At 32.4% G+C, this 23,818-nt stretch overlaps 1 protein-coding gene across 3 annotated transcripts in view; it reads right to left on the bottom strand.

Moving 5' to 3' along the window:
• Window positions 1–743: 743 nt before the first annotated feature.
• LOC123718420 (WD repeat-containing protein 47) overlaps window positions 744–23,818 on the bottom strand; it is a 48,060-nt gene continuing 24,985 nt past the window's right edge. For all 3 annotated transcript variants that reach the window (XM_045674870.1, XM_045674872.1, XM_045674873.1), the window contains 5 exons: window positions 21,558–21,735; window positions 14,120–14,263; window positions 12,837–12,992; window positions 11,687–11,906; window positions 744–5,325 (listed from right to left, as the gene is read on the bottom strand). In XM_045674870.1, the coding sequence (XP_045530826.1) occupies window positions 5,180–5,325; window positions 11,687–11,906; window positions 12,837–12,992; window positions 14,120–14,263; window positions 21,558–21,735 (844 nt within the window). In that variant the 3' untranslated portion in view covers window positions 744–5,179. The remainder of the gene's footprint in view (window positions 5,326–11,686; window positions 11,907–12,836; window positions 12,993–14,119; window positions 14,264–21,557; window positions 21,736–23,818) is intronic.

Here is a 23,818-nt window from a genome sequence, read left to right as displayed (position 1 = left end):
AAGGAGTTATATCTCTTAACATGTGGACAGATAAATTACGGACGGCAATGAAATTTTTAATATTAAACATTGGTTTTCAATGTTCGTAAACGCCAACGAACTTATAAAATAACGAGACCTTTATGATAATTTTGATGGGCGCATTTTTATCTATTAAGCGTAGGACCGCTGGCGCAGCGACCCAGTCAGCTTTGGTCTCTGAAACTAGCGAAGGTCACCTTTGTCGGTCGTCAATCTACGATGGCATTAGTATGATTTTATTCACTTTACTTGTATATTAGATTTACAGAGTAGAAGGGGGAGGGAACATAATAGACTTTCTAAGTCATTCTTTCAGTTACTTAAGTTAAATTTGTTTTGAAAGTTCTCAACAAAGTTGGTAATATAAACCTCTTCATTGCTACACGAGTATTAATATAACTATTTTAATTTATAAAGTAATTAATTACATTATACATAACTCATGTTATATAATGTATTTTAAAATCTTGCTGAATCAGAATAAGATATAAATTGTTATCTTCTCTGGCATTAAATCCATATGAGCATCTTTTTAATTTATAGACTATAAACTAAAACAGATTATAAACTTCTTGATTTTTCTATAAATATCAAACTTATAATCGTAATTTTATGTATTTTATTATAAAAAAGCGGATACTTGAGACTGAAAATATGTAATTCATAACAAAGCTTATAATAAAAATAGCAGTTAGGTAGGTTGAAAAAATAAAACAATAAAGTGTAAATAAGGGATTATATTCTTACTATAGGGGATACAATTCACGTTAATGAAATTCGGTTTAACAAATATACTGTACTATGTTAATCGTTAAACATACAGTAATGGAATAACAAAATACATAAAATATATACCATAATGTCAAATTTCTATAATTTTCGAGGTTAAGTATTCGTTTTAACAATTTGTGCATAGCTTACACAATTAAATTGCGTTACAATTACGTTTCTAACAATCTTTAAGATTATATTAATAAATAATCGATACAATTTAAGCGCTTATATTTAGTACAAAGCATAGCAAGCTGCACCGGTACTATATAACTTCCAATGTCTATGCAATTTACATACTCTTAATATTGGTAGCGCTTGTGTTCACATCCTTGGGATCGCGAATACGCACATTGAAGCGGAGATCACATTCGCTATTTAGTTACAAAATACCGGCGCTGATTTAAAACATTTAGTAAAACGATTACATGTTGAAGCCTTGATACATATGTACAGGTCTTTCATGAAAATGGTGCTATCTGTCTGTTATATTAAAATTTATTCTGCAATTTTTTTTTTAAGTATTATCTAAATAGCTTCTTGCTAAAAAATTCTCAATTCAGATCATATCGTAAAATACAGAAACTTAGTACTATGAGAGGCAGCACCATTATCAAATTACATAGATTTTAACATTTGCGCATATAGTCTTAGTAATGAATATTTATAACAAAATTTAACCACCCAGCAAATTACTTACATTAAAAGCCTCAGCTGTGACAAATTTGGTTCAAACATGGTTAAAGCATCATATACATCGCATGGTATTTTTGATTCAATTTCTCGAATAATCAAAAACTATGGCGTATAACTCAAACTCGGCAACTTTCCATTATTTTCTCGCGAGACATCAATTGACGCAAATGAAAGCATCTCGGTCTTTTTATTATCCTACTCACAAAGCTAAATACTAAACTCTTTATAACGTCATTCGTTATAACGAAAAAGTCTTTTTAACGCAAAAATTAGTTAAATTTGTTGATTGATTCACACTTTATAACGCAACAGCCAGATTAGCCAAAGAAAATATTTCTTCGTAATAGACAATTACGAAGAAATATTTTCATATTTAGACATCAAGAACATACTTGAGTATAATTGCTTTTATAATCAGCTTACAAAACTAAACTGTTGAGATGCCGATATTTCTAAGAAAGACACCTGAGGTAATAAACAGCCGTCTCGCCATTGTTATTGTTTGCATTAACACTTTCTAGAAAAATTCTTATTGTTTCATGAAGATGATTCCACCACATTCCAAGTCATGTCCAATTTAATTTAAAAAATACAAAACAAATATTGGCATAGCAAAACACGCCAGGCCAAGTTGACAGATTATGTGTTTAGAATAATTTCCCTATTGAAAGTAATAAAATAAGAAATTATTGTAATTTGGCCTTTTTAACCTATAAAACGAAAAAAAATGCTCGGACCCTTGAAATTCGTTGTAAAGAGTTTACACTGTACATAATTAATGAGGAATAATGACGATGCGTCCAATAGCTAATTGATTATGGTGTATAGATAAGGCTTCAATTCACATTAAGCAATACCGGTATTTGAAACCTCCTTAATCACAAGAATAAGGTTTAATTTTTAGCCTTAAAACAAAGACATCCGTCTTCTAGAGAGCATCTTCTATAAACAAAACTGTGATGACCTTAGTAGTAGTATATTCGTAGACGATATAATTAATAACAAATTGTATCAGGCATCATTCACAGGGTACAGGTGGTCCCTCCCTTCCATTTGCAGCAGAAATTGATAATATTTATACTCGACTATAAAAGTAAGCATATTCAGAATTGCGCAATGGCGGAGGGAGGTTGTTACAAAATGTTTATTACACTGTACCTAAAACTCCCTCTGAAAGCCGCTGTCTTATAAACAATGACAATGCTCATCATATGTTGCAAGGCAGACCTGGTCGGATATGTTAAAAAAACTTATCGGAGAGGTATCGTGGCTTTTTTGTTTTAACAACTTCAAAATGCAAAGTTGCGAAATGTAAACGCCTTCTATTTTCCATAATCAGCTATAATAGACCAAAAGAAAACTATTAAAAACTGCCAACTAGGACATTTTCTTCGAACGAACCGCTAAGGAAAATAACAGAAGTAATATTAGTGCAACGAGGAAGTGCTGGTTACTATAACAAATGACGTCTATTGAGTGATGCATATGGACAAAAACAAAAGCGTTCAACACTTGCATCCTTCCAGTCATTATGGATGTGAATCATGGCACTCACCGTACTCCATAGAAAACATCTGGAGCTTTGTCAGAGGGCCATGGATAGAAGGCAGACGAGAATAAAGAAAAAATAATTAACAAGGGCCACTATATCTTTACTCATATCCATCTTCATTATTTACTATGAAAATAGCCTTTGGATTCGTTAAGGAATGGCGTATTGGCAGTATAAAAAGTCTGCCTAAACGCGTTATAATTAGCAGTTATTTTGATTTGCCAATACCGAAAGAAACCTTTAAAAAGACTAAAGTCGAAATTAAACGGCTGAAGCCAACAAACTAATTGATTCAATGAATTTATATACCTTTAGAAATATATCCGCTGGTCTTGCTTCGTCATAATGAAGTCGTTTCTTCTTCATATATTTACGTACATTGTCATTTATACGCTATAGTTTTCGTAAGTTCCAAAGGTGATGTAGCAACACTCTGAACTAAAGTGTTCTCGTTGAAATACAATTAAAGATTAGGGACAACCTTCTTTTTGTCAATAAATTTTCATCGTTAGTTCGCGAATTCTTTCCCAAATCTTAATAACGACATTCTCTTGCTATTTTTAATCTTCCTTAAGATTTTGTTCAGCATACGAAATTTGGGTGTGTTGGGAAATAATTTCTGTTTTGGCATTCTGTTAACATCTAAAATCTAAACAACCTAACTAACCGCGCTAATAGTATTTGTTAACATTTTACATGAAAAGACATCGTGCCGTATTTAGTGGAGGTTTATAAAGCGAATATACGTTTGAAACAAACAGTTGAAATAAGCCGTACATTAGAGACGGCTTCCCAATCTATTTCGTTTGACTACTTACAAATTTCCGCTTATTATGAGTTCGTTAAAATATCATATAACATGTGTTAAAAGTTTGTATAAATGTTACAACGCTGTGGTAACTGAACAAATAAGATATTTACGTATAAAGATAATTGTCAAAATAGTCAGTCAAATACACATATTCACAAAGCAAAAAGAGCTTTTAATAAGTTTAATAAAAGCACATACATGTTTGTTCGTTATATTTCAATGAGCTCGCTGCCATTAAATCTAAATCACTCGATTGCTCTGTTTCAACTGCGCACCTATTCGTCTCCTCTTAATTGGGATTACGCTGTGACGAAAAGATATACCCTCATTTAAAACAGGTAATCTGATTTAGTTTTTAACGATGCGTCTATAAGCGACCACATTGGAATTATATGATGACTTTAAAATCTTAAAACTAATGTTCGGACAAAAGTAACATATAAATTAAACATTAAAATATCTTTTTTGAGCCGTTACATTTAATAATACACACAATAACCCAATTGAATTCCAATAACAAATAAATTAAAACGCTTCATTAGGCATTTTTGATTGATGACGAAAAATACCAATGTCGTATACACATAATCTTAAAATTATTAGGCATTAAATAAAATAAAACATAATCTAACGATATTAAAGCAAGCATATTTAAATCGACGATTAAAATAGCGTCCAATTCGAGTAATATTAAATTTTGGGGCTAAATTGTATTTTAAGTCACTTGACAGCATTCTAACAACACGATGTGTCCCCGTATGAGTTAAGGCTTCACGGCTTAGTAGGGTTAAACCAAAAATTATCTTAATTCAAAGTGAATAAGTTAATAACATAAACTTAACTAAAGAGTCTTTGCGACTTATTTGTGCACTCAGATCGATAAAATCATTCATCATAAATCACAACAGGCCGTAATTAAAGCATCATTAAATTAAACTTAATTGTTAAAATACTTAAACTTTTTACTATGAGATTGAAAATGTTGTTATAAAAATCGCAAATATTGCCATTGATGTCATATAAAATGTAAAAACAAAATAATTCGTGATAAATACTGTAAACATTTAAAACGGAATCATTTTATTTATTAGACAATTTCGATAGTCACTTTTTAATTTTAATATATAAATTTTTAAAACGTTCCGAGTCAATAATACGCCAATTTTGTGTGTTAAAATTTAAAATTTGTTCCACTACTACTATATAATTCCCGGAGAACAATTTGTAAAGAAGTGGTACTGCGCGAAATTCAGTCGCGATCTTACCAAGTTACGCGCCGGGACTTATAAAATGTACATTATAGAAATTGGCTGTTTCGATACCGAGGTTTATATGGGTGGTATAGTCCATAGTACTGCAGTCTTATCGGCAGACGTCGAGAGGAATGAGAAGTCATCTGGGTGCCATCTTGCTGATATCACCTTATCCGGGTGGCGCGCTATGGGGACGCTCGACAGCGCACAGGTAAGGTCACCTGCGGACAAAATTATTTGCCTATAATTCTTCATATAATTGACTATAATTGCAAAAATATTATATAATATATCGTTGTTACTACTGCAGCTTGGATTGCACTTGTGGGTGTTATGAGCTTGAGTTATTGGGTGTCTCATCTTAAGGAACTGAGTTCCATTATGAGCATCAATGAGTATTTTAGTTTGATGAAAAAATTTCATTAATGAATAGGGTAAAATAATAACGGAACAATTATTGTATGTCAACAATCAAACGTAAGACTCAGGCTGATCGCAATCATTACTTATGTACCACTTAAACCAAGAATATAAATAGGTTAAGTAAGTGTAACTTTTATAAAACAGTAAGAACTAATTACTAACAATATTTTTTATCAAAATACACGCTATTTTTTTATAAAAGTGAAAAGTCGATACACTATAATAATACACTCCGGTCGTAAAAATAATTATACATGCGGACCCGAAAGACACACGTCTTTAATATCTAAATTTCAAACTGAAACACAAATAATGTAACCGCAAACCAATCTCGAAACCAATTGAACAAAAAAAATCATGAGTGGAGTTGTATTACCAACACGCTCTGAATATTTATTATATAAGAGTGAATATAACGACAAGGTCAAACGTCTATAAAACCAAATACAGCTAATATCAAGCTATTTGCTAAAGTACTAAGCCTCACTAAGGCGTATCATTTGCTCAAGTGTATATTTCCATACATAATACGCTCTAGACACGAGCATAGTTAAATTGGGCAGTCACCTCTATAACCTAAATGTTAATTAAACTTGCATGAAAATACAATTATTCAAAAACTGCTCCAATAAAAGTTTAAACTGAAAATTATAATCTATAAAAAAAGCAAATTTTCTGTATAATGAAGAAAGAATTTTTTAAAAGTTTCAACTCGCATTTATGAGATACTAAATCCGAAAAAAATACAATAATTAACCGACTCACCAGTCCAGTGCGTTTTTTTACATACTTATGGCTAAGTTTCGACATTAAATCTTTCCCTAAGCCGCACCAAGCGACGCGGCGGGCATTTACCAAGCATTCTACTTCAGGAGCCTGGGCGTATCAAACGACTAGGATTTTGCACACTTATGTCTACACCTAAAAGTGGAAATTATAATACGCATCCCGACCTAAATACAAACACAACGTCACAAAAGTAGTGTAAGGGTTACTACTCCTTAGTCTCAACTTCACGATATCTTAGCCAAGATTGACGTTTATCTATAATATTGTTATAAGAATAGCTCAAGCGGGATTGATTTCCTTACCAGGGATATAACTGAGTTTATCTCTAACCAATACATCTAGGTCCAGTTTCACTGGTTTCTAGTAATATACATTTTGTAGCCAAGATAACTGATCATTTAAACTGGATCAGTATTGAGCCTCACTGGATTTTATAGCTTGTTTTAGATCTATAAAATACATCTATTCAAATCGTGACTTCATACTATAGTTTTTTTTTTATTTAGTTGTTAATTTTGTAATTGAATAAGACGAAATTGTTATCTGTAATTTGGTTTTTATTAATGTAGTTATGCACTTTCATAAAATATATCTCTAATAAATCAGTGGCGCTACAACCTTTTTAGGTCATGGTCTCAGATTTATGTATTAGTTTCATAATCATTTGTCAATACGATAAGCAGTTAGGTGATCAGCTTCCAGTGCCTGACACACACTCGATTTTTTGGGTCTAACGCAAGCCGGTTTCCTCACGATGTTTTCCTTCACCGTTCGAATGTGCATTGCATATAGAATGATAGTTAGTGCCGGGGATCAAACCCACTACCTCTACTACTTTTTGCACTTTACCCTAAGTATTTCTTTTCTACCCTTACTAGGATTGCCTGGAAGAGATTAGCGATAAGACCGCTATTAATGGCACAAAGAGTAAATTAATGAATAAAATAAAATCATCATAGTAGCACGAAACAAACAAAACGACGTTAAATTCATTATATATTTTTGCGTGTAGATAAATAGTATTAATTTGGCATAATTGTTTGTATTCGTTTCACTTAACATTTTCATCAGCAATACAAATTTTATTGAAAAAAAAAAATAAAGTTTAATAGCTAAAGGTTTTGCCATAGATATCTTTTTCAGTACATAATTATGTTGCAAAAGGCAAAATTGTTACAATATAGTGAAATATGAATTTTCTAAGGACAAAATTAAAAAAAGGATTTTAGTATAAATTGTTGAGTAGAAAGAAGAGAAAAGAAATATCAATCAGAACACACGCAAGCATATATTTATAAAAGTCTCTATTATCCTTTACGTTTGAGATATAAAAGTATTCACGAACTATGTAGAAATCCAATATTTTCTTTTCAATAACAATAAACTACTAACATAATAACGTTATTAGATAAACTAAAAAGTACCTAGATGATATTAACTGTAACATAAATAAAGCTTAATGTAAATGAAATCGAGTGGAAGACAATATCCTATTCAACACGTAAATCTTCGCAATGGATTTGCTTTGAATTTGTCGAACTAAGACAATAAAGATACAGTGAAGTAATTGAAAGAGATTCAAATTTGCGATCAAGTCACATTTACTCTTTGTATACACGCCAGGTGGTAAATTAATTGTACGAATACATAGTTTATAATTCAGAAGTGAATGTCAAATTTGCACAAGTCACTATAGAAAATAATCGAATGGAAATGTGCCTGTTAATTGATTCCCTCGTCACATATTACAACCTAAAAGTACGAGGGGCGGTCAAAAAGTTCGCGGAATGGCGGGGTTGGCGGGGAGGTCGGTGTTAGCGGGGGTGAGTTTACTCATCCAGGTAGGCGCAAATTGAGTGACTCATTGTTAGTATTATACAATTTTCAGCCTAATCGGGTCATCTCTTGAGTTATCAACGAGTAAACAAGTAAATCGGGAAGAGACTAACCGCTATGGAAAAAATTGAACATGGCGCCGTTATAAAGTTCATTACCAAACAAGGAAAGACACCTCAATCATCTTCCAAGAGATGTTAGTTTGTGGAGATTGAGCACCTGGTAAAAACATGATTTATAAATGGCACGCCCTTTTCAAACAAGGGACTCCATCGAAGACGACCTCATCTACTCCCTCAGCGACTATTGGTTTCCAAAAATGAAGAAAAATCGCTTGGAAAAATGTTATGCGACGGTGATAAGTGAAGTCGGCAATTTCGAGCTATTTTGACGACCGAAACAATTTTTTTTCGCCAGTAGAGATACCGGCAAATATCTTGAACAAATGCCCTTGCCTGCGCTGAAGCGATTTTTAGGTATCACTGGGAGGGGGGCGGCGGGCGGTGGTGCGCGGCGGCTGGAGAGTGACGTGTCGATCGCGTGATTGGTAAATCAGTTGACGTTTGTGTCCCGCGCTGTGTACGATGCGCAAACGTTCCCCCACTCCCACTCCTGTTTAATGCTCAAGAAGTTTGCCGGTATCTGTATTAATAATTTATTTGACAGATCTCGTAAGGGTTTATCGGAGAATACAATGAAAAAGTATAGTTTAATGTTTCATTTCATTACTAGCCTTCCATGTCATTCCGCGAACTTTTTGACCGCTCCTCGTATAGCCCTCATTCATTATATGCTGCATGGATGTTGCCTATAATAGGACTATAGAAGTCCTGTGGTATCAGGCCACCAGCCTTCCATTGTAGATAGAAAATATACAAAGAGAGGACTATAATAATCAGAATCAAGTAAAAAAAAAGGAAAGAGTAAACCTTTGAACGTACGTTTGCAACGAACTTTTTGTTTGCAACTATTATATTCATAAATTGAGAATTTGTGAAATATACATTTTGCTTAACGTAATGTACAAATTGCTATTTTACCAAATTAATATGTCCCACAAGCATAACTTTACCTCAAAGGGAAGTAAACAACTAGTAACATATTAATATGTAAGAAATAATTTACTTATTCACGTTTCATTACAATTTAAAAAATATTTAGTACACGTATGTTGTCGTGTTTACTCACAGTTTGAAGAAATAGTAAATATTAACCGCCTTAGGGGCTTAGTTGTCTACGGCGTCTTTAGTAAGCAGGCAGCAAAAAGGCTGATCATATACTTGCTTAAAACAATTGTTTATTATGAATTTAGAGATTTTATTAAACCGTATTTAAGTTATTATTATTAGTTTTAGATTAGTGGTGTCTCTCTTTCTGGATCTCAACTATGAGGTCATCGGTCATCTGTAGGCTACTGAATGATCAAATCTATACGATGATACCTTCTGGTTAAGGTACAGAGACCCACACACACAAAAATCTAAATAAATGACGCTGTAACTTCAATCTTAGGCCATGTAGCTACATGGGGTTGTATAACGATTGATTTATCAATTGTAGTAAGATAAATAAATATATATGTATTCGATATATATATGTTTATATATATATATCTACAATATCATCAGCGACGGATTTTGTCTATATAGGAACAGATTTCGTGTTTGTGAACAAAGGTTCAATGATATCAGACAATTTGAACATTAATTGTCTAGGGCCCGACAGCTACATTTACTCAAAGCCACAGTTTGATTTCTCAGCATTTGACACGCCATAAATTACATTGATGGATTGGAGATTGATTGGGCACAAAACGATATTTGCATACGATGATATTGCATGTTGACGCATACTGTTGAGAAATTTAGTATAACTTGTCTCGCTCACCATTGCTGTAGCATTGGAAACTTTATGCGATAAATTTTCATTTAAAACTCATCATTTATTTATATAACGAATTAACAATAAACCAAAGACGAATGTAGTAAATAAATGGGAAAACATAACGTATATAATTCACAAATAAAAATAATGTTATGTTAAATATAACATTTGCAGTATCAATCGTAACAATAGTAGTAATACATAAACCAGCACTAAACCAAATCTAACCATGGAATTGTAAAGGACGAACGATGCTTTAGTTTAATAGGATCACTGCTTACTTAGCACTAAAATGTAGATGGAGTGTAGAACAGTTATATAAACGAAATATTCTACATGATAATAGTCACACTAGCAACGGTAATTCCAAAGTCTATAGACACATCGACCAGCTTTTATTATTATTCCACTCTTGAGATGTATAATCCAATTAAGAAACAATTCTTAAATTCTCATGTCGTTATTATATTCACGATAGCTACATAACGTTTGTTATTTTACATTAATTAAATATTCAAGGTGGAGTTCAGGGATGAAATAAAGTTGCTTTGTCATATTTTATGTGCTATCTTGGTTTGTGTTTGTTATTAGATTTTTATTTATCCTGTTTTTCATTAAATTTTATTTTCATTGTTAATTTATGTTATGTTCAGTGTATATATATTGAAACAACCGGATGAAAAAAGGAAAAGAGGAAGACAGAGCAAGAGATGGGCAGATGATATAAAAAGAATAGGAGGCACAACTTGGACAAGAAGAGCTAACAACAGAAAATAATGGAAGTAGCTGGAAGAAGCCTATGTGTGTAAAAAGTGGTCATATTAGATTAAGACCTAATTATGTATTAGAATTCAGTTTTCTAAGGTATCTAAAATAAGTGTTAATAAATTTTACTGGGTGTCAACAATAAAAGCTTAATAATATATATAAATATATATATATATATATATATGTGGGGGGTGGCCAAAAAGTCGTAGATCAAACGCAACGCTCCGGTTAGATGGGGTGATCAGCTGCAAATTTTCAGCCACTCATGGCCAAGTGTATACCTTTTAGAATCCCTATTGAATGCTCCAAAACTTATAGAGGGTCACTTTTCGATAGAGATTAATTTTAACAGTGTGGTCTGAAGTAAAGTTAAGATTGAGAAATTTCGATTTCGTAAAACTCAATAATACACAAAATAAACAACCCTAAATAGTATGTATAACGCAAGGTCTCATCAGTACCAATCTAGTGGATAGTATAAAAAGATATAGGGTGTAGATTTTTTAGAATTGTTATAAGAATTACTCAAAAAGGAAATTTTCTTATGAAAATGCATAATAAATAGCTCTGCAGAGGTAGAGTTTAAGGACCTTATGTAGAACAATTTATTGACCCCATCTAACCCCTAGTTACGTTTGATCCACGACTTTTTGGCCACCCTGTATAGTTGTCACTCCAATATAGTAAAAGTTGTAATTAAAATTAGTGTTGCTGCTGACAGCAATTTAGATCTGAGTTGGGCACATTTTTGATTAAAGTGATTGTGTTTGCATAATGTATATGTTGTAATCTTAGCTCAAATTTTGGAGTTTATTTAATTTTTCATGAGTCAAGAACAGCGCTCTCAAGCATATCATACACTAAAAAAGATTTACTACTCACCCTGTAAGTCTGTAAGCACAACTCGGCCATCATATCCCGCAGTGAGGAGATAATACGCGCCAGGTGAAAAACGTACACTTCTGACATCACTCGAGTGAGGAGTGAAACGTTGTAGGGAACGCGAGCCACGTACATCGTGCAATGCGCACGAGCCATCGTCGTGACCGCACACTAGGAGCCTGCCACTTGGATCCACTGCTAGGGATGCTACAGCGGAACCCTGGCAAATAAAAATAGTAATTTCAAGATATGTTATTGAGGGTTTAGCATTGTTTAGCAAAACATTGAACGCATAAAGGACGACCAGACTAGAAACGCATCTGTTTAGAAGTCGTACATTGTGTTTATATTTAAAAGCCTTAACGCTATACGAGTTGAGGCCTGTGAGTGAGACACAAAGTTTTTAACACTAAAGCGCAAAAAATCTGCGTCAAATATATCTTAAACTAATGTTTTCTAATATGCCAAACTCACGCTGGGACATCGCTTTAAACATGAATGAATTCAAAGAAGGTATAAGTAATGGTCAAGTGGGTGACAAAACCTAGTTCTTCGCGAGGTTCATTATGTATTCCAAAAACTATGCCACAGACCGGTGTGTTAACCAACTGGGCAGAAATCACTTAATGGGTCAAAATAAAAACGAAAAATATTTCAGCGACAAATTGTTAAGTTTGTAATTATTATTAAAAAAGGCCTTAAGATATAAATAAATAGACTATATTATAACAATAGACGTCAGTATTTATTGTTAATAAACACTGCTAAGCTATTTAAATAACAGACACTAATAAAATAGTTATTGATGTAGGCTTTAACACCAATAAACATATAATAAAATTGTTAAAACAGAAAATTTTTGCAGCGCTTTATAACTTAGCATTTCAAACTACATCAATGCAAAACGCCTACTTTGCCGCTAATAACTTAATGGTATCGAGAATGTATTGGAAACTGTCGAAAAGTTTCGTCTTAATTTTTCACTGCGTTCATTTGTTTATTTTAATTAATTTAATGAAAATTCCATTAATTGGACGCGCATCTTAATTTGCTTATTTTATTTGGAACCACATATAATACAGATAATTTTTTTTAGCTAATTTGTTCAGCGTAATGAGTAAACAATAATTTTCTAGTAAAGTATACATACTTTGCCAGGGTGTCCCATCGGTGGTGATATTACGTTGACGCAGCCACCTGTACGTAGATCCCAGAATCTGACAGTCTTATCCTGACTGCCCGATACGAACATTGCACCTCCCCAGTTATACAGAGAGAGTACATGTCCCGAATGACCACTGAGTGCCTAAAGACAATACATATATAGTTTATTTACTAGGTCCAGATTTCGTTTGTTGCATTAAAACAGAACTATTTAACCTATACTCAGATGTGGAATATTATAGGAAAGCGACTCTGTTACTCTAGGCGAAATTATAAAGAGGAAACATTTGATTGTTTGGATTGGATAGCCTTCAAAACTACTGGACGAATTTATAAAAAAAAACTTCACCAGTATAATCCTACATCAACCCTGATGAACATAGGCTGTAGAATGTTTACAAAAAGTTCGAAATTCCGAATGAACAATCCGATGTTGCCAAATATATGAAAAAAATACCAATGAAAATATGTACCTATATCGCGTTCGCTACGGAAACTATTGATAATAGAGTTGTGTAGTGATGTACTGCAGTTTTATAGAAGATATCGTCTATGGTACCTGGCTGTATTTAAACAAATTCTAGCTGAATTTGGTTTAAACGCCAGCTAGTATATTATATTATAAGACAATTTTATCATGTAGTAGAGTGAATAGTTTTATCTACGTTCTTATGGATTTATTAAGCTTCAATTAGTTAAAAAACATTTGGTTACGTCTCCTGCAAAGCCGGGAGTGATAAGGGTCTTAGAGTAATGTAACGAATACTTTATTTATTTTCGATTATAGACTGTAAATATTATTAATTAAATATGGCAGTATTTATTCAAATAAGCTAATCACGAATCAGTTCTATCAATTATATCTCCTCCAAGTGTTTTTGCTTTGAAAATAAACACAGGCGCTAACTTTTTCAAATTCGATTGGCATGTATTTGATTAACAAAACTCTACCTCATGCTATGATACTAAATGTAAACTATTTTAACAGCTTTCAAACTAAGAGATGTTTCAAATGGCATAGCGCTTGCATACAATTTATGGAATAGTTCACAGTATATATGTTAAGTGTACTTTAAATTCTTCGTTAAAGTAGCTATTTTCTCATTAATCAAATAATACAGATATGCTTTCGTTTAAAAGCACAGAATCATTTCAAAGTATAAAACGGTAGAGAACTGATGATTTTAACTTTATAGGATTTAACAAAAACGCTTTTTTAATAGATTTTTTCTCTACTGTTTTTTAGTCTCTTTATTACTTAAACCGTACCTGGAATGGTTTTCCTGTAGCACAGTCAGTAACATAGATCTTACAATCGCCGGCACCACCGCTCACAAGAAGACTGGTTTTGTTCGAGGTATCTTCTATGAAGCAGACGTCGCGAACTGTGCCATCGTGCATCGTTAGTTCAACCTGTTTAAAACATATTATTAAATAAGAATATCTACAAAGCATTACGAGGACAAAAGTCAAAATTTTTTTTGGACTTGGTGTAGTGGCACGTTCATGTCATCGTGTGTACAAACTAAGGAAACCACGTTCCAATGTATTATACTTTAGTTTTAAAATGGTTATGAATAAATTGACTCATAATTATTAACGCTTTGAAGTATCTTCTAACGGAAAAACAATTAAGAAAATTACAGAAAGCTCAAAATCTCTTTAAGCTTCGTACTTCCTTTGACAGTTTGAGCGTTAGATGTGAGAAAACAAAACAATGTTGACTTAAATGACATTGCATTCATCACGGGTTTGAAATTAAATATTATGACACTATCTGGTCAATATATTATTTAAGCCTTAGTGTATGTACAAAAAAATATAAACGATTTCAAAGCATATGGTGATTTTCACCAGTACAATACTCGAAACATAACAAATCTAAGCTTACGACCAACCAGGCTCCAGAAGATAACTCCACTACATATTGAATTTGTATTCGTTGTTACAACAAACTCCCAAGCTAAATTAGATAATAATCACTGAATGAATCAAAGATCTCGTTAATCGTAATTTAATCAAAAAAAGCTTTTTATAAATTTATAATTTTTTTTTAATTATCCTAATCCTTGGAATTGCTCCAGTTCAAACAATTTGTATGACTGAAAAATTGCCGATAAAAAAGTGTGGCGGAGAGTTTCTTGCCAGTTCTTCTTGCCCGCTCTACGCCCTTAACTTATTAACTGGTAGTAAATTTTTTTTTTAATAAAATAGGGGGCAAACGGGCAGGAGGCTCACCTGTTGTTAAGTGATACCGCCGCCCATGGACACTCTCAATGCCAGAGGGCTCGCGAGTGCGTTGCTTTTAAGAATTTGTACGCTCTTTTCTTGAAGGACCCTAAGTCGAATTGGTTCGGAAATACTTCAGTGGGCAGCTGGTTCCACATAGCGGTGGTGCGCGGCAAAAATTGCCTTGAAAAACGCTCAGTCGTGGAACGGCGGACGTCGAGGTGATACGGGTGGAATTTTGTATTCTGCCTCGACGTCCGATGATGAAACTCAGCTGCAGGTATTAATCCGAACAACTCCTCTGAACAATCTCCATGGTAAATGCGGTAGAAGATGCAGAGTGACCCCACATCTCTACGCAACGCCAAAGGATCGAGCTGCTCGGAGAGGGATTGGTCATCGACGATTCGAACCGCTCTTAGTTGGATACTGTTAGTGAGTACCGTCTCGCCTTGCTGAGCACACCAAGCTTTTTGGAGGCTAATTTAGCCTTTCCCTCCAAATGACCGCGAAACTGAACGTCGTCCGATATGTCAACGCCAAGTATTCCGATGCTGGCTGTAGCTTCAAGAAGAGTGTTTTCGAAAAGAGGAGTAGCGACAAAGGGTATTTTTTTCGCGGAAAACGCGCAAACTTGTAAATTTAGAATCAATTTAAGACCTTTTCTGTTGATGTTCATAAGTGTACTTGGTTACCTATATGAATAAAGTTATTTGGAGCTAAACTGCTGGCCAATTATACCAGCCCACATAAACCAAACAAATGCTGGAATCGATCATTTCTTATGATATGGGGGATCACTCTGGAGTAAAAATTAAGGTTTACATAACCTTAATTTTTATCCTTATTGAATACTCTTCTAAAATTTGACTCATACGTAATACCTTATTTCACAATCATTGTTTTGTTTTTTCTTCCACGAAAAATATTAGAGTCACTTATGGCCATGTGTAATACTTTTTCAGAATTCCTATTATATGCGCCTAAACTTGTAATACAGGGTCACTTTTTGATAGAGTATTTTTTTTTCACAGTGGGATTCTTATATACTTCGGTATAAGAAGTTCTGATTTGAGTCATTATTTTTTCGTAAAACTTAATATTATCTTCAATACACCCAATAAACAACCATAAATAGCATGTCTAACGCAAGGACATATCAGTACCAATCTAGTGGATATTATGAAAAACATTTTTTCTAATTTTAATAAGAATTAGTTAAAAAACGTCAACTTTCTTATAAAAATGCTAAATAAATTATAACTCTGCAGGGGTTGAGTTTAGAGCCTTTCTGTAGAACAATTTTTTGCTGCTAAAGACTTTATTTATCCCCTAGTTGCGTTTGATCCACGACTTTTTGGCCAACCTGTATATGAGTATTTCGAAATTTATAATTGTTATCATTTTCGTTAATCCCACGCACCCGCAACAATTTTTAATCATCCTCTAAACTCAGTGATTATAAACAAACTCACTAAGAAAATATAAAATTTTCATAATATTTGTCGCATAAGTATGTTTAACCGTTTGAGTGGCGCGATCGCGCTCCGGCGCGTATGTGCCAAAATTGACAAGAGCGCGACAGCGCTCGCAAAATCAGTTGACATTTGATGTTCAACGATTGTTCTTGGCATTTTTAGGCATATACCCATGGCACTCAAACGGTTAAGCTAAATTTTCTATAGACAAACAAATGTATCGCCTTAACATAACCGCAATAAACTTCGAAAAGTTTTCCTATTGCATCTTGACAATTTCATATCTCCTTTCATGAAATTTGCATTCTCTTTACGTAACATTGAAATATGCAAAACTGAATTACATTCTTTTGGTAACATTATTCAAAGCGTAATATATATAAGTCGAGTGGCTAATTGCGCGACCTCTCTGTTCATACAGTGAAGGATAGACTTGAGGAAACCGGCATATATAAGATACAAAAGTCGACTTGTGTGATGTGTCCAAGTCGAAATATTAGCACTTAAAGTGATATAAATAGACGATTAAAGTATTGATCAAACCTTACTCCGATATTGTTTATAGAAACTCAATATCGTGGTATAAATTAAATGTTAATTACTTCAATTTAAGGACTAGTAACACACATTTTTCTATAAATCTCGTAGGTAACTAGAACTATGTCGATGCTGCGAATAATCGACAGTTTTACAAGTCTAAGGTACTTATTTCTGTATTTAGCAAAATAATCTTTATTCGATACAATTTACATAACAATCTTTCATTTATAGAATTGCCTATAGAGAGAAAGAAGAAGAGCCTAAATTAAGTATTTTAAACACAATATGTGAAAAGTATACAAGATAAACAGAGGCAGTGAAGTTAGAATTTAAATTACGCACTCTGTTTATGACGCGATATTGACAAAGTTAGTAATTACTTCGTTTTAAATATAGACATTACTGTACTTCGACTTCAAGTCAAACATTCCTCTTTGCAAAATAAATAGGTAATATTATTTCAATGGAAAAGTAAATATTGTCTACATAATGAGTTACTACACAAAAGTTATGCTTTCGTATCACTAAGGGAAAATAGACCTTCAGACTAAATAATAAATAAATTTTGTTCAATATCTACGACCCACCAGTGACTTAATAATTCACGAAGGCGCTCGAGGAACAAGCAATGTTTCCATCACTGAATTCATTTTAAGTATACAACCTGCCTACTTTCGATATTACCATTTTATTCGCAATAAAATCACCGTAAAGATAACGCTTTTATATTACAAGCATTTACACACAGGTTTGCTCAGACAGAAACTGGGTCGCACGGATAAAATAGCACTTACATAAATGACTAATAGTAGGTATACGCAAACTGAGCGATAGTTAATATGTTTGCATAACTTTCAAACCAATTGAAATTGGCATTTGGCATATTTTCTTCAAAACACTAGTCACACGATAAATTCAAAATTAATTTTCCTAGAAGATCGACGAATCCTTTTACATATTCTATTCCTTACAATTACTAAAATTGGTCTAATAAAATAATACCAGAGCTAAGTGAATTGCTTGGAATGTTTGTTCGAGTGTTGTTTCGAAATCTCGATAATAATATTCAATGTCATTACAATTTATGAACCATTTTGCTCCAATGACATTATATTTACAAAAACCCAACACTAATCGATTTATTTAAACGAAGCTCACATAATATCATCAATCATCAAGTATTCACACACGCACACATACGCTCATTATTAAGAACTATTTCCATCTTTTCCCTATCTATTTCTCTCTGAGCTCTAAACCAAAGATAATTTTAGAAAAAAACAATTTATTATTTGTAATCACTTTTCGTTCGGCGAAACATAACAAAACATTTATAACTAATTCTTACACAGCTCATTTTGAATACACCGTAAATTTACTTTAAAGATTAAAATATACATACTTTCAAACGCAGATGCTAATTAATATTGGGATGTCTTTGATAGCACGAAAAGAAAACCTTTTGACTAAACCTTCAAGCTACGCTTGATTTATTGACCTTTTCATACTGATTTCAAAATTCAGAATTAACATTTATTTTCAATATCGTATGATGCATTGACAAGGCCAAATGATGTCACTGGTATAAAAGGTATATTTAAAATTTTTATTGACATTATATTGTTAGTTGTGTATACAAAACTTTAAGTCGTATAAATAATGAGTCGCTTTCATTAAAATCTTCACATGTAATTTTTTTAGCTTCTTTGCACTATATGTTTTTAGTTGCTTTAAACATAGTTTAGTATTGTTACGATACCACCAACCAACGAACCTTTACCAACGTAAAGTATACATAACTGTATGATACTGCATCGATTCATTGGAACCACATAAACCCTTAGGAGGTGTCGTATGTTTTCCATACAAAAACCTAACGTTACGTATTGTATCATCTGCTGCAGCTGCTTTATTTAAGTGTACAGTACCTAATGACTAAGTTCAGTATCGGGCGAATGGCGTGTGCCTGGCGATCCTGAGATCGTAGGTACGAAATACGTTATCATGGATTTTTCTCTTTGTGATTGCTTTTATTATGAAGAAAAGTGTTGAGTAAAAATAAAATTATGTTTAGGCATATCAGCCTACACTTGTCAACAGAAACATGTAACCTAAGATCGTTGAATAGTTCTAGCGCTTTTAGATTTTTATTTAAACACAATATCGAAAGCTTGTTACGTCTACTTAAAAATCGTAAAGTTCTTAATTACTTTAACGTTATCTTCAACTTGACTAGGCTACACGTGGCGTATAGCCCGGAGGTCACTTTCTCTTTCTCGTCAAAAAATTAGGCATAATAGTATGACGTATTATGCCTGACTTTTCGAACCAAACTCTACCTTTAAATTAATTAAACAAGAGAAATGTGTGGCGTATCCATTGAAATTATGATTTAAAAAAAACAATTAATATGAATCCATCCAAAAAAAGCGAGATAATTTTTTTTAACATATTTACTAATAGCTTGAATAATTACAGAATTTAAATGCTCATAAACAATTTTATGCGCTTTCGCTTTTTTATTATTCCAATATATATCATTAAGTGAATTCCCAACCCCCAAGGTATAGGATAAATCACGCGTGACCTATTAAGCCACGAGGGCGATTATTGATGACCACAAAAATGTCCTATTTATATACTTTCCTATGCCAGGACGATATTATAATATAATACATAAGAAATTCTTTGACTTACAACTTTCTTCTTAGTTACGTTAAGGAATTGGTTCCTTATTCATAGGCGTAGTTACATAGTTAAAGAATACTTTATTTACCTTTGACAAAACTATTTTGTCCTAGCCTAGTTAAATACCATCAATAAATAGCTAAAAGCTTTGGGTAAATATTATACACGAGATTACGATATAAATTTTCGTACAACGTATGATGTTTTCGACATTAATTTCGGTAGCAGCCTCGGATCTTATAATAACTATATAAAAATTAGATTTTTCGTTAGGTGCCGTCTTAAGCCGTCTTAGCTAATCAGTCAATGAAGGCGATTTACTGTTTACATATAATAATTACGAGAACAAAGAAAAAGTTTCAGTTCATCATATATACGCCTATAAAAACCCTCGTGCCATCTTTAACATTAGGATTTCTTAATAATTTAAGAAACTCTTGTCGCTGCCATTTAATATACTACTTTAAATCTACCCAACAAGGTTTAATTTTGAATAATGTAGGCAATGGTATTTAGGGTTAAATTAATGTATAGCATGGATTTACAATATATGTTCACCGCTTGTTTATTTAGTAAATATTTGGTCGCGTTTATTTATTTGCAAAGTTGCAAAGGCTCGGCGTTTATGAACAGTATATTGGAATCAAAAGCGTAAAATACGCTACAACGAATTCGGATCGGCTATTACATTACTAGCGTAATGAAAATCGGGCCTTTTAGCTAACAGATAATTAATAGAAACTTCCAGCCAGCCATTGACATACTGCAACTCTAACGTAACGCAGATTAGATTATAATAAGCCTGATATTACTAATAAATTATACGATCCAAGTGAAAGTAAACATAATTTATTTTCATGTCGATCAAAGCCGACAGAGTTAATAGGTATTACAGAAATGAATATACAGGGACAACATAGGGTTTTTCATTTATGACATAAATTTTAATTGTATTTAAAAGTATGTATTGAGTCAATTGCCTTACATTTTACCACAATTACACGAGACATTTGTACAGTGTTCAATTGCAATTCAATACAAATCTTACAACGTTTACCAAAGTTATTATTTGTTTTAAATCTATTACGGAAAAGCTACCAATTCACTACCATACCCATATATTCATATAAAAGTTATATGTAATATCCAAAATATCCAAAAGCCCTTTTTAATAGAAGCCCTTGTTAAGAAGTCAATTTCCTGCTATCGCACATCTGATTTCGTGATATTCCGCACGTGTCGGACATTATAAGGGCAATGGAATAAAGTATAGATATTAATTAACATGTACACCTACCGCCTGCGTAAATAGGCAGTCTTAATAGAGATAAGCCATGGCCGAACCGGTGAAGAACTGTATTTATATTCAAAGTAGTAGATTTCTATTTATATCTATAGAAAACTGCCCGGCACGTTGTAATAAATTGTCCTATATTATAAATAATCATTAGAATTCAATCATTAGACGTCATTACTTGTACGTTTTATACAACAAATTTTCAGAATACAGGCTGTATTTATACTGCAATGGTTGGATGTATAGAAGAAATATCAAAAATAATGATTCAAGATTCTTCACTTCACTTTATCTTGCTTATTGGGATATTAAATCTTTTTAGTTTTTTATTTTATTCCTCGGTACTGGATATCTTTATTCAAAAAGCAGAAACGTATCTATTGAATAAAAATCTTCAGAAACATAAAAATCGTAGAAAAAATAGAATATATATAAAAGAAATGTACTCAACACAACAACAACAACTTGTACTCACTTCTTGTCCTTCCAGATTGCAGTTATTGCTGTTAAATCTCATCAACTTTACTGTTTTATCGTTCGATCCGGTCGCTAGTAGATCTCCAGCTGGACTCCAAGCGAGGCAGTAGATGCTGCCTTTGTGATGTTTCGTCCTCTTTAATAAAACCTGCGGCGCTGACGGAGTAATTGTATCCCTAAAACCATAATAGAATGTATTGCCAACTACCAAGGTTTCAATTATACATAAAAATTTAATAATGTAACTGTTTTTTTAATGCCCAACTATTAAAATAAATGTAATCACCAAATACTTAGTGTCAAAATGGGACCCAAACTCGAAAAGGTATTTATTAATATTTAATTTTCAAATTAACCTCAACATTATTCTTCCTCCGAATTTTTTGTTCGGCTGCCGTAACCAACTTTCGCATAATTATATAATTGAGTTACAAAATACATTTACTATATTTTAACAATTAACAATAATATGCAAAGAAAAATATATGACATTCAGTTCATTACTAACTCGTTATATTTTATTTACATGCAGTAACCACACTCGTTTATTAAGAAGGTTGAATTAGATATGAAAACTCCCGTATTTGGTGGAGGCAGCGTATCTATTTTCATTATAACAAAGGAAACCTATGCGAAACTCTGTGTTAACATGACATTGACATGATGGCTTTGGTGGTTTTATTTTATTTGTGAATACATTTTCGTTTAAAACAAACCTCAAGTTTCGAAATTATAAAAAAGTCAAATATAGAGTTAGGTCAAATACATAGGACTAATGAATTCCTTCATTTGCCATAAATCTTTTAATAATAACTATAAGAGCGACTTTTACAAAGCAGGGTAAACTCATACCTTGAATTTGTCATACATTTAACTTTACTTATAATAAAAGTTCATATTTAAATTTTATCTCAATCCACATTTTCATCTTATACTTTCTAAATGCTGAACGGATCTGACATTATAATACCACGTTTAACTTCAAATTTCATTCAAAATGTCAAAGTGGCTTAAAATTGTAATAGGCATTAGGAAACAATAATTTATGTCTATAGTAATTCTCACAGCGATTCTATATACTGTATATATAAAAATGCCGTTGTAACTCTCATTCAATCACATACTACAAATAATACAGAAAATTAACGTACATTAAACGTTAGAACTGCAAGATCTTATCAGCCTTAAACTTATATAAAAGCGTGCTCAGTGGAAAAAAATGCATTGAAAAAGTCATTAGTAACAGATATTGATCTAGAAGTGAGATTTAATGTAGTTAGTCGAGCCTTTTAAATTCTGCTTTTCTTTCAAAGATGAGAAAGTGTGCTGTTCCATTAACAGTTATCTGATATTACGTAAACAATGTCACTCAACTGTCTATACACGACATTTTATGTACTAAATTATTACTTATCTAACAGTATACCAAAGGTATCCACTAAAATTTATAATATTTTCTGGAACTTAATAAATATACTTTTATATAAAGCATATTGGACTTAATAAGAACGAGATAAAAAATAAGAAATTTAAACATGATAAAACAAATTATTATAATTAGATTAAGATTTTAAGTTATATGTAAAGAAAAATATTATATTTAATATATTATATTTCAAGTATATATTTGTTGTATCCGTCGGTAAAACATGATAAATGAAATACAAGAAAACAATAGAACATTAGCAGTTACGTCTGGAATTTTCCTTTTAAGTAATAATATATATAGACTAAGTTAAGTACAAAATATAAGTGTAAAGTTTTTCAATATTCTATTATATTTGTATTAGATTACAATAACAAATATTTGTTGGCGATTTCGTAGATTCATTTGTCTTTTCGATATATATGGGATATACATATTATATTTCGATCCAAGTATTAACGGTAAATTCTACTATTTACGACCTACATCTAAACGCCTTGTTTAAACGGCTTAAGCTTCCTAATTTGGTCCCTGTGTGTTACTAACGATAAGTTTATTGCTATTTTCAATTTGTCATGACCAAACAAATACTTCAAATTCGAGTATCCAAACTGGACAATATGACGTAAAGAATGAATTTCAAATACCCAAAATAAAAATACAAAGCTATTACGTATTATATGTACATGTCGATAGAAGAATAAATGAAATACAAGAAAACAATAGAACATTCGCAGTAACATCTGGAATTTTCCTATTCTAATGGCTACACTTAATAAATCATAAAGGCAATTCAAAGAGAAACTGTATCAAACAGCGTTAACTTTCACACT

This window comes from Pieris brassicae, chromosome Z, assembly GCF_905147105.1.
Source record: "Pieris brassicae chromosome Z, ilPieBrab1.1, whole genome shotgun sequence".
Classification (NCBI taxonomy): domain Eukaryota; kingdom Metazoa; phylum Arthropoda; class Insecta; order Lepidoptera; family Pieridae; genus Pieris; species Pieris brassicae.
The sequence above is the reverse complement of the archived record's forward strand: the minus strand, read 5'-3'. Positions and strand labels throughout refer to the sequence as shown.